General features: G+C 45.2%; 1 protein-coding gene across 2 annotated transcripts in view; it reads right to left on the bottom strand.

The window, feature by feature from the left end:
• Nucleotides 1-13,080, bottom strand: part of LOC134895092 (uncharacterized) — a 253,869-nt gene that overhangs the window by 182,703 nt on the left and 58,086 nt on the right. Inside the window, exons 5-7 of one of the 2 annotated variants that reach the window (XM_063913810.1) lie at nucleotides 10,906-11,028; nucleotides 6,507-6,568; nucleotides 5,471-5,618 (exon numbers count right to left, since the gene is read on the bottom strand). In XM_063913810.1, coding sequence (XP_063769880.1) covers nucleotides 5,471-5,618; nucleotides 6,507-6,568; nucleotides 10,906-11,028 — 333 coding nt within the window. The remainder of the gene's footprint in view (nucleotides 1-5,470; nucleotides 5,619-6,506; nucleotides 6,569-10,905; nucleotides 11,029-13,080) is intronic. The other variant, XM_063913811.1, reaches the window with a different exon arrangement.

Raw genomic sequence — 13,080 nt, 5'->3', positions numbered from 1 at the left:
GTGTCGGCTTCACAAAACTTTTCCCTGATGGGGGCGTAGAGTCCATCCCTACCGTGGAGAATGCCAACGGATTTATAATAGGATGCTTGTCTGAAGACTCTGACTCATTTTCTTGCTCCCATGAGCGGGAAAGGGCATCGGCCTTGCGATTCTGAGAGCCCGGACAGAACTGGAGTTTAAAGTCGAACCTGGAAAAGAAAAGTGCCCATCTGGCCTGACGAGGGTTGAGACATTGTGCGCCTTTTAGATATAGAAGGTTCTTGTGGTCTGTAAGGATGGTGATTGAATGAGAAGCTCCCTCCAACAGATATCTCCACTCCTCTAGAGCGAGCTTGATGGCTAGCAACTCCTGGTCGCCAATGGCATAGTTGCGCTCCGCTGGGGAGAACTTCCGTGAGAAGAAACTGCAAGGATGTAAATGACCATCTTTAGCCCTCTGAGATAACACCGCTCCTACTCCAACGGAGGAGGCATCCACCTCTAAGATGAAAGGAGAGTCGATGTCAGGCTGTTTCAGGACAGGTGCAGAGATGAACCTCTGTTTTAAAAGATGAAAAGCTTGCATGGCTTCTTCAGACCACTTGGACGGGTTAGCACCCTTCTTGGTGAAAGCAGTAATAGGCGCCACAATGGTGGAAAAGTCTCGTATAAACTTTCGGTAATAATTGGCGAACCCTAAGAACCTCTGGACCCCTTTGAGGGTTAAGGGTACCGGCCAATTCTGGATTGCTTGTAGTTTCTCAGGATCCATCTCTAGTCCGGAACCGGACACAATGTACCCTAGAAACGGAATGGACTTGACTTCAAAGACGCATTTCTCTAATTTGCAGTAGAGATGATTGACACGGAGACGGGACAGAACCTCCTTTACCCAGAAACGATGTTCCTCTAAATCGTTGGCAAAAATGAGGATATCATCTAGATAGACCACGACATGACGGTATAGAATGTCTCTGAAGATCTCATTGACGAAATGCTGGAAGACAGCTGGAGCATTGCTCAATCCGAAGGGCATGACGAGGTACTCATAATGTCCGTCACGGGTGTTAAATGCGGTCTTCCACTCGTCACCCTCACGGATCCGGATGAGATTGTATGCACCTCTCAGGTCCAGCTTTGTAAAGATGGTAGCTCCGCTAACTCTGTCAAAGAGCTCAGTAATCAGGGGTAAAGGATAGTGGTTCTTGATGGTAATGTCGTTCAAACCTCTGTAGTCGATGCACGGCCGCAGACCACCATCTTTCTTCTTTACAAAAAAGAAGCCTGCGCCGGCTGGAGAAGAAGAAGGTCGAATGAACCCCTTTGCTAGGTTCTCTTTAATGTATTCCTCCATAGAATGTGTCTCGGGGAGAGACAACGGATAAGTTCGGCCTCGAGGTGGAACCTTCCCTGGAACGAGATCAATCGGGCAGTCCCATTCTCTATGAGGAGGAAGGATATTAGCAGAAGCTTTACTGAACACATCCGTGAAATCTTGATATGGAGGAGGTGGAACATCAGACGACCTGGGGGAGGAAGAACAGACAGGCAACACTTTAAACAAACATGTCTTAGTACAGGAGGAACCCCATGCCAGGATTTGCGTAGTCGTCCAATCAATTGTAGGATTGTGAAGACGGAGCCATGGAAGGCCCAGGACCACAGGATGTGTGGCTCTTGGAATCACTAAAAATGAAATAAGTTCGGAATGAAGAACTCCCACTCTCAGACGAACTGGTAGAGTCCTTAGAGAAATAACTGTATCAAAAATTTTACTGCCATCCACAGCAGTTAAGGAAAAGGACGAAGGAAGTCTCTCGGTGGGTAGGGACCACCGTTTAACATAGGCTTCAGTAATAAAGTTCCCAGCTGCTCCGGAATCCAGGAGGGCAATGACGTTCTGATAACGTTGAGCAACTTGAAGCGAGACTGGAAGGTTACAATCTTGAGGAGATGGAGAGGAGATCATTACTCCTAGCCGGCCCTCTCCTTGGCGAGCTAGGATTTGGAGTTTCCCGGACGTTTGGGACAGGCATTAATGGTGTGAGACGGAGCTGCACAATACAGACAGAGAAACTCGGAGAGACGTCTTCGGCGCTCAGCAGGAGTTAAACGGGAACGGCCAATTTGCATGGGTTCATCTGTAGTTGGTGACAGTTGGCGAGGAGGAGGAGTAGAAGATTTTGGAGCAGATGATCTTCCACGCTCAGTTGCTCTCTCTCTGAAACGTAAGTCAACTTTCGTACAAAGTGAGATTAGCTCATCTAACTTGGAGGGTAAGTCTCTGGTAGCTAACTCATCTTTAATACGCTCGGATAAACCATGCCAGAATGCAGCATACAGGGCCTCGTCGTTCCATGCCAGTTCGGATGCCAGGATCTGGAACTGTATAAGATATTGTCCTACAGTACGTGATTCCTGGCGTAAACGGAGAATCTCAGACGAAGCTGAAGTTACCCGGCCTGGCTCGTCGAAGATGCGCCTGAATGTTGACACAAATGCAGTGTAAGAAGATAGCAGGGTGTCGGACCTCTCCCATAACGGTGATGCCCAATCAAGGGCTGAGCCACTGAGAAGAGAAATAATGTAGGCAATTTTTGTACGGTCACTGGGAAAATTGCCAGGTTGTAGCTCAAACTGAATCTCACACTGGTTGAGAAATCCCCTGCAGAATCTTGGAGATCCGTCAAATTTTGCTGGCGTTGGAAGATGAAGACGTGGAGCAGAAATGGGTAAGGTGGGTGGGGTTATAGCTGGAGTCACTGTGGTTGACGCACCAGACGCGCCTGATCCACGGAGAGTTGTCTGAATCCCATCCAGCCGAGTAGAGAGATCCTGGAGACAGCGGATGATGTGGCCCTGTGCAGCCTCCTGATGTTCTAGTCGGGCTGCCAGTTCTTGCATCGGCCTGGCCGCTTGATCCTGGTCTCCGGCTGGATTCATTAGGTCAGTGCTTACTGTCACAACTGAGGGCCTGAGCTGACGGGAGGCAGCCTCAGTTGTAGGGGCTGAGATGTACCGGAACCTGGGAGGTTGTATCAGACCCCTGGACATGTAAGTAACATGAATAATAACTGCCCGAAGGCGTGACCACGACAACTTAGATAAAAGTCAATGATGTTTATTATGACAACTCCGCATCACAGCAGCAATAAAAGAAAACGTAAAAGTCAGCAAAGAATAAATACAGTTCCTGAGTACTACAGCATGGCAGGAACCACAGGGCACTGGTAGTGTGAGATAGTTCTTATGATCTTCTAGATGGAAAGTCCTTACCAGGCCCGGCTGTAGCAATGGAGATAACCCAGGATTGTACCAGCTGGTGTTCCAGGAAGAGCTGGGTTGCTGAAGGTAAAACAGCTGCTGTGGATACTGGCTGGAACCAGACTGTTGTTAGCACGGAGTGGATACTGGCTGGAACCAGTTAAATAATAAATGAACTTTGGGAGCGATGAAATGTGAACTGAAATGTAGAACTTGAGAGCGGAGAAATAATAATTCCGGTGGAGAGTGGTAAAGTGTAGAAAGGACACCGGCCCTTTAAGGGAAGCTGTACTCTGCTGGAAGCTGAGGCTGGAAGCAGGTAGTGTTGTAGCTGGAAACAGATGAATCCACAATGGATTGGAGAGTCAGGCTACACCGCAGGTGGAATGCTGGTGCGGGTCTCTATGGTGGAAGTCTTGAGACAGGAGCTGGAACCTGGAAGACAATCATAGAAGAGAGACAAACAGGAACTAGGTTTGACAACCAAAGCACTGACGTCTTCCTTGCTCAGGTACAGCTTACTTATACCTGCAGCAAGGAAGGGGTTGGCTAGGCAATTATGCAAATCAACAACACAGACAGCAGATTGGTGGAAATGATCAGATGACAGAATCCAAGATGGCTGCGCCCATGCAGATACTTGGAGGGAAGTTTGGTTTGTAATCCATGTGGTCTGGGAAACAGTAATGGCGGCGCCGGCCACCGGAGACAGGAGACGCCAGGCTGATAGATGCACATTTAACCACGCGGGCACAGCGGAGGCCGCGGCTGATGAAAAGACCACTCTGCATGTGGAAACTCAGGAACAGCGGAATCCGGTCCTGGAACGCTGAGCCCGCCTTAGGAGGCATCTGAAGGGTAAGTAATGGCGTCCAGATACCCGGATCGTGACAGTCAGGAGCTGATTGGCTGAAGCACCATTTATCATACACAAATTTTTTTAAATGGCTAAAACTTAAAAACTTTAAAGGTTTTGTGTTCTTTTCAGTGAGTGGGATTTGTAAATGACTAACAGCTGTATAGAACACAATGGGCAAATGCAAAGGGGCTTGAAGATTGCAAGTTGTCATTATTACACAGGATCGGCAGCGCCCAATTACAGAGTACATAAACAAATAAGCAAAACAGGACAACACTGACTTACAGTTCAAGACATTATAGGATAAGTACAGGATACATAAACATAACACATCTATCAGCAGTTGTCACTTAAATAAGTATTAGGGTAGCAGAGCACGGTGGGATTTGGTGCCGTTGAAGAGAGTGTGGAGTAGACCATCCTCTTATATAGCTATGTTTTGGTATATACCTGCAACCAAGGTCAGACTGGTCCACAGGGGAAACCCACTGACCGAGCCCCCCTCCCCTCCCTCTCCTCCAGGGATCAGGCTCCAGACTATTCACTTGAATTATACATTATACATATGTTATATAATACTGCAGAGGACCATGGTGTATTTTGTACAGTGCATTAATTTGGTAAATTATCATGCATGGAATATATTTCTAGAAGGGCCCTCTCTAATAGTTAGTTAAGGCTCTGCAGTGGCTTGCCACACCCCCTCAGGAGACTGACCACACCCCCAAGTATGGCCCCCTACCACTGCATTTCCCCGTCTCAACCTTCATGTCCTAGTCCGACACTGTCTGTAACATACACTAATTAAATCTCAGTAACTTTCAGAGCACAATTAATGTACTACAGGTACACCACCGATTTTCCGGCACCCTTGGTTCCACCACTTTGCCCGATTATCATTTTTGCTAAAAGAGGTTGGGTAATACTAATATGGTAATATACCTCTGTCCCACTAATAATGCACCACCAGTACCTTCCTTGTGCTAGTTTGTACAGTCACTGGGCAGTTTAGATTGCAGAGTGGCCTAGAGAATTGGGGCAGCAAGACTCCTTTCCACTACCACCGGATGATGCTAGTGAGGGGTGACACCCTCCATTGGGGAGCTACCGCTAGAGAGGTGCTGCCATTTCCTCCATCAGGACTAATTCATGCCACTGTCCTCTCTGTTTTCCGCCACACCTCTGGTAAGAGACACGCTACAGACTTATCTTCCTTGTTTGAAATTGGACACCCTGTACAGTATGTCTGAATTAAAAGAGGTGGCGGACCATAAGATGACGGAAAATTGGTGGTGTACCTGTACTTATAGCTTTAAAAATTGCATGTTGATTTAATTAAAAGAGAATTAGAGTAGAAACTGTACTTACATAAACTGTCATCATTTGCAATATATCTGAATCTTTGGCATACTTGAGTGACTTTTGAGAGGTCCTCATGGGACAGTTGTGAAAAAACGTAAATCCACAGCTCATCTGGGAGAAAAAGCCACATAGAGCCATGTTCATCTTCAGAACTCTGCCCAGAAAACACAAATATAGCTTATAAAATGTAGTCATTATCAATAAGACCATACATTGTCTAAATAATCTACAGGTAAAATAGTCATAATATAGTCAGTTTTACTAAGTGGGATCATTTAGATTGGAGATTTTACAAAATTAAACACAGTGAGGCCTTTTATCCCACTGTACCTGGCCCAATCTAGTGTGTTTTGAATCCTGTAAAGCCTGGTATTTAATGATTATAATCCTGGGTATTTGGGGATCTCAGATATGGTTTGGCTGCCATAGTCAGTATTATCAGCTGCCCTAGTATTTTTTTATTTATTTTTAACAAAAATATTTTTCATCGCCTCAGTCAGCATCGATAAAAAGTTGTACTTTTTGGGGATATTTGATAAATATACCTGTTAATATTTACATTTTATTAGCAGCTAATTGAACAACAGCATTCAATTAGTGTAAGTCCATAAACCTAACCAAAATTAATGGTAACTTGGTTAGTGAGAAGTCTACCCAATTGCCCGTGTACACAGCATCAGTAAGCTGTGATGTCTTTGAGGGTTAATCAGGTTTGTTAGCAAACCAAAAAAGCAAGCAACTGGGCAAAACCATGCTGCACTGCAAGTGGGGCAGATGTAACATGTGCAGACAGATTGAGAGTTGGGTGGGTTATATTGTTTCTGTGCAGGGTAAATAGTGACTGCTTAATTTTTACATTACAATTTAGATTTTAATTTGACCACACCCCACCCAAATCTATATCTCTATGCCCCATCTGCAGTGCCAAATGGTTTTGCCCAGTTGCTTGATATTTTGGTTTGCTAACAACTCTGAACAAGGCCTTTGTTGTTTTGCTTTGCTACCTTTTGACACATTTACATTTTTGTGTGTAATAATTTACCCATTGGAGGCTATTTGATTGTCCATCCCAATAGCTTTGGCTAAGATGTTCACTGACTGCCCCTGTAAAAGGAAATATGATACATTTTAGTCAAGAGGACATACAATTTGTAGTTATATAGTAAACATGTATGTGAAACAAGCACCTGTGTCAATGCAAACGGGTTAATGCTGCTCTTCACAACTGCTTCTGGGAATGCAGGAAAATGGATGGTTTGTAGAATAGTTTCTGGTAAAAAAAACCTTGCCATAAATAAATGTGGTCACTGGGCTGAGATTTCCTCAAGATCTGACACGTTAATGTGCAATTTTGATAAATGGGTTCCTTGGATCCCCATACAGTCTGTTCTTAAACTATTTCCATATACAGGTATAACTGTCACTGATGAGAGCTCAAGAGGTGATTCTACATAAATGGATCTTGTCTTCCCCACCTCATCACACTGTGGATAAGCAATAGCTCCTAGAAAAACTTGACATTTTTAGAAGCATTCTACATTTTCAGACAGAAAGAAGGGCAGGGCAGGATTAACAATGGGGTGAGTGCACCTGCTGCTCCATGCCCCACATCAAAATAGGCCCACAGGATCTGTTGTGCTGCTGTAGACAGGAAATTTACTTTCCTGTTAGAGCCTGCCTGCCAACGGCATCAAAACCCTGCCTCCTGTCCCCCTTCCCCTGCTACCTACGGTTCAAACAGCAGGTATACTGTGAAATTATGACGTACACATGGTGGCCACGGTACAGTGGAAGCCCTCAATATGACATATAGTTTCTCGGATTGCATATCCCCGAGCCACTTGATGTCAGATAAGTGGCGCCCCTCAAAAGCAGCTGACTTTGACCACAGCTCAGTAAAGATGAGGCACCCGACTCCCGAGTGACCGATATTTATGTATCCGTGTCTTGTTTGATTATGCTTATTAGTGTCTGTCCCGCTACCTGAGCCTCAGTGCCTATAGAAGGTATGCAAGATGTATGCATAATAGCATTTGCCTGGTCACCTTAGCCTGACCCCAGCTCCACTGCGCCCCCCCCCCCCCAGCTCTGTCCCCTCTTTATCTGCTGCTCCAAACCCCTGCCTTGTCCTGTCCCACTCTGAGTGTGTGTGTGTGTGTGTGTGTGTGTGTGTGCGTACATTTTAGATAGATAGATAGATAGATAGATAGATAGATAGACAGATATAGATATATAATATTTGTATACTGGACCCCAGTCAACTCGGTCAGCCCCCATACCATTGGTATATATATATATATATATATATATATATATATATATATATTCAATGTAATGTACAGGACCTCTTAAAACCCTACAGAGCTAGACTGGCATCTGTATAGACACCTTACACTGGGCCTCATTCCCATTACATAAAAATAAAATTCTGCAGTTTTATTCTCTGGCTTGTTCTTGGGGACTATATACGCTTCCCACCCCCTCAATTGTCACTATCACATTAGCTTTCACCCACTTCCCTTAAATCAGAGGTGACCAAACTGGTCCTCAAGAACCCCTGACAGTTCGTGTTTTCCAGACCACCTGTGGATCTGTACGCTGTGTCATTTAGGAATGAATGCACCACATGTTTTAAAATGTGACAGTTAGCAACAACTACACCTGTGCACCAGTTAGGTGGTCTGAAACATGTGAACTGTTAAGGTGGGTACACACTATTAGATATATCTGCAGATCAATTGATCTGCAGATATATCTATGTACGGATCGGGCAGTGTGCTGTGCATACACACAGCCCGATCCGTCGGGGGACTGACGTCATGAACTGGGCGGGCGCTCGCGCCCGCCCAGTTCACCTGTCAATCACCGCCGGCCGCCGCAGCATGTGTACGGGCGGTCGGACGACCGCCCCGTACACACACAGCGACGGGCCAATATATCGTTAGATATATTGGCTGTCGGCTGTGCTGCGCGGCCGACGCGATACGTCTGTGAACGACGGAGTTCACAGACGTATCGCCCGTACACACTGGCCGACGGTCCCGCGATGTATCGGCCGTTCAAGAGAATGGCCGATACATCGACCAGTGTGTACGGGCCTTTAGGGGTACTGGAAGACTGGGTTGGCCACCACTGCCTTAAGTGTTAAATGACTAGTGTGATGTGTGGTGGCAGTGTCATAACTGTAGAGGGTGAATGGGATGCGGGTGAATGGGATGCAGCTGCATGGGGCTGCTTGGGGGGCCCCAAGGTCCAGAATGCAAACCCACTGCACTGTTTACATTTTTTTTTTATTAATTTCTTTTGTTTTAGTAGCGCGCAGCCCGCCTGGCTGTTTACATCCTGGTAGGAGATGGACAGTTACACCTGCCATGCAATCTCATACATAATGCACACAGACAGTAATGCAGTGGGAAAGCAGTTATATTGTCATTCTTAATGCTGGCGAAAGTCAATATGTCCACAGAATTAGATTGGAAATTGCTGACACTTGTAATGTTATTTAAAGCATCCTAATGGTGCTAACGTTAAAACGTTAAACAGGATGCTTGACGATCACGTTCAAAGTTATAATGCTGTAACCATTACAATGCTTTAAATAACATTACACCTGTGACTGCTATCTCCCATCGATTTACTGTTGTCAGCATACTGACTGCCAACAGCCTTACTATCAACAAGACATACCAGTATGTATCCCATGCAATGCAATAAACATGCAAATCTACTATAACATATTATTCATATTAATTATCTTCTAAAACACCCTATTAGTCACAAATATATGTTGTTCTGCAAACTGCTGTAAGAATACAATTAACTGTATATATGATTTGTGGAAAAAACATTCTAAAATTGTCTGTCAGTCACTTTGCTCTTAATTAGATACTGTACAAGGCAAAGTGTAATGATCATGTATCATGCTTTTCTCTACTGGTTGCATTCACTTCAAGATCAATACCGAATTCAGGTAATGGCATTGTCCAAGAAACATCAGTGTTTAGTTTCTGTTAATGGGGCTATTTGGGGATTGATTTGGGAGTTGCTAGTATTTATGCTGAGACGTAACAAAACTAGGCAAGGCTAAGCTTTGGATTCCAGGCCTACAGTCGTGAAGCTATAGAGCAGGCATGTCCAAACTGCGGCCCTCCAGCTATTGTGAAACTACATATCCCAGCATGCCCTGACACAGTTTTGCTGTCAGAGAATGCTAAAGCTGTGTCAGGGCATGCTGGGATGTGTAGTTTCTCAACAGCTGGAGGGCCGCAGTTTGGACATGCCTGCTATAGAAGAAGCAGGCTGAACTGTGTCAGATCAAGCAAGCAGGCTGAACTGTGTCAGATCAGCTTGCATATGTTTTTCTTCATATGATATACCTGTTAGGATAAACAAAAATTACTATTTTAAGTTACTGGTAGAATATTATAATTTCTTAACGATTTCTCAAATATATATGATACAGGTTGATTCTCCTATTTCCATCATGCGCTAAAAAAACAAAATATTCCAAAAACTGAATATTGTAAGCTGACATGTCACATGACACTGCCGTCATGTGGTGGGTCAGATAGTGTCCCAAGACTCGCACATATTACCTGGCTTGCTGACCATGCCGTGCTCCCTCCCAGCTGTCCAGTACTCATCTGGCACCTCCCCATTGGTCCCTCTTCAATATTCATGCTAATGGCCTTGCTGCATCTTAATTCCCTGTAGCCGCTAGGTGAGTTCTGTGGGACTCTCCTCAACCCCGGATCCAGCTCTGCCTCTACACACTGCATCTTAAAGGGATCCCTAGCAAATATTATAAAATCCAGAAAATCCCACACCTGATATGCTTCTGGTCCCAAGCATTTGGGAGACTCAACCTGTATACACTATGAGGAAGATTGAGGTCTGAAAATCCTCTAAAGCATAGGTCTGCAAACTCGGTCCTCATTACCCCACACAGTGCATGTTTTGCAGGTCTCCTCACAGAATCACAAGTGAAATAATTAACTCCACCTGAGGACCTTTTAAAATGTGTCTGTGAGTAAATAATACACCTGTGCACCTGCTGGGTTACCTGCAAAACATGCACTGTGTGGGGTAATTAGGACCGAGTTTGCAGACCTATGCTCTAAAGCACAGGCTTTCAAACTCGGTCCTCAGGACCCCACACAGTGCATGTTTTGCAGGTCTCATTACAGAATCGCAAGTGAAATAATTAGCCCCACCTGTGGGCCTTTTAAAATGTGTCAGTGAGTAATTAATACACCTGTGCAACTGCTGGGTTACCTGCAAAACATGCACTGTGTGAGGTCCCGAGGACCGAGTTTGAGAACCTGTGCTCTAAAGTGATGGTGGTGGAAAAAGTGTGCAATCAGTGTGAAAAAACTTGTGAAAAGTCACTATTAACCTTCTGGGTATGACAATGACGGAGCTAATTAAGTGCATATACTCACATGAATTTGCTGCTTTCATATAGGCAGCTGCAACCTTCTTGTAGTCAGTAGCCTTAGTAAGGGAACTGTTTGGTCGTTTAACATGTCTTGCCACCTTGTTGGATATTTCTTGTTGAACAGGATCTAGAAGGTACATTTTGTTCATGTTAATAATACAAACATCTATGTTAGAATGATTGTTTTTGTACAAACTGGGGGAGGGGCAGGCTGCAATTTGCATAATTTTAGCTCCGTCCCCTCCATTCGGACCCATGATTCCCAGTATTACCACCCTATCAGTGGGCGGGATAGGGGAGGTCCACCCTTGCAGGGTGGAGGGGGATTACTCAAAAAACTGGAAGTCTCCCACACATTACGGGATAGTAGGTAAGTATTCTCTAGGTCCTAGGGGCTACTGTGGGGAGGAGGAGTGTTGCCATGATTCGCGACATCACACCCTGCCCATGTTGCAAGATATTGCACTTGGCATGGCCGTAATGATCCAATTCACAGCATATGTTATAAACTTTGCTCCTCCTACTTCAGTGTAGATGTGGATAGGATGCCTGATGGTAGTCTAAAATTGGGAAGTCTGATGGCCAAGCCTATTAAGTAGTGAAGGATAATGAATCCAACACTTATCTTCTCCCCCTGGCCAACTAACCATAACCCTCCCTTTCGGTAGCCTAAACCTAACCCCCCATTCCAACAGCCTAAACCTAACCCTCCCTCCCTGCAGCCTAACCCTAACCCTCTCTGGGGGTGTCTAAACTAACTACCCCTCCCCGCAGCCTAAATCTAACACACACACACCCCACATGGCCAACCTGTCTGGCACTGCAGTGTCTGGTCATTCGGGATCCTGGCTGTCGGGGTTCCGGTGCCAAGCTGGAGAACCTATTCAGGATGCCGTTGTTGGCATTCTTAATTGTGTTGGGATTCCGGCGTCGGTATGCTAACTGCCGGAATCCCAACCGCTTAAAATGACGACCGCTTAAAATGATATCTACTGCTAAATACTTAACAGACCTTCTACGAAGACTTAAAAAAATTAATAAATCATGGAAACATCAGAAATAAAATTAAAAAATATTTTTCGCTTACGTCCTAGAGGATACTGGGATCCACATTAGTACCATGGGGTATACACAGGTCCACTAGGAGCCTTGGGCACTTTAAGACTTTGATAGTGTGGGCTGGCTCCTCCCTCTATGCCCCTCCTACCACACTCAGTTTAGAAAATGTGCCCGGAGGAGCCGGTCACGCTTAGGCAGAGCCGACCATAGGCACAGGCAAACTAGGCAATTGCCTAGGGCATTTGATATGCCTAGGGGCATCAGCAGCTTCTGCTGATTAAAATGATATGCTGCATGCCTATATTCTGTGTGTAGCATTTCATATGCAGATACAGCCACAGTCTCACACAGTATATGGGCATGCTGCATATCATTTTAATCAGCAGAAGCTGCTTGTGCATCCTAGCCACATAGCAATGCAAATAAGATGCATTTTCATTTTTTTTAAAAAGGTGCCCGACGTTAGCATTGATGCAAGATTTGTGAGGACACATCTGTATCCAAGCAGAGGCAGAGGTCACAGTGTTAGTGGAAGTGTGAGTGCTGTGTGCATGTGAGTGGGTTGGTTGTGCAGTAGTGTTCGGAATATGTGTAAGGAGCATTATGTGTGTCATGTAAAAATGCATTAATAATGTGCAACATATGTGTAAAGGGCCACTATGTGTATCATTATGTGTATAAGGGCATTAATAATGTGCGGCATATGTGTAACAGGGTACTACTGTATGTGTGTCATTATGTGTATAGGGGCACTAATAATGTGCAGCAAATGTGTAGGGGGCACTATGTGTGTCATTATGTGTATAAGGGCATTAATAATGTGCGGCATATGTGTAAGGGACATTGGCCCTCATTCCGAGTTGTTCGCTCGTTCTTTTTCATCGCATCGCAGTGAAAAGCCGCTTAGTACGCATGCGCAATGTTCGCACTGCGACTGCGCCAAGTAACTTTACTATGAAGAAAGTATTTTTACTCACGGCTTTTTCTTCGCTCCGGCGATCGTAATGTGATTGACAGGAAATGGGTGTTACTGGGCGGAAACACGGCGTTTCAGGGGCGTGTGGCTGAAAACGCTACCGTTTCCGGAAAAAACGCAGGAGTGGCCGGGGAAACGGTGGGA

This window comes from Pseudophryne corroboree, chromosome 1 (genome assembly GCF_028390025.1).
Source record: "Pseudophryne corroboree isolate aPseCor3 chromosome 1, aPseCor3.hap2, whole genome shotgun sequence".
NCBI lineage: Eukaryota > Metazoa > Chordata > Amphibia > Anura > Myobatrachidae > Pseudophryne > Pseudophryne corroboree.
The sequence above is the reverse complement of the archived record's forward strand: the minus strand, read 5'-3'. Positions and strand labels throughout refer to the sequence as shown.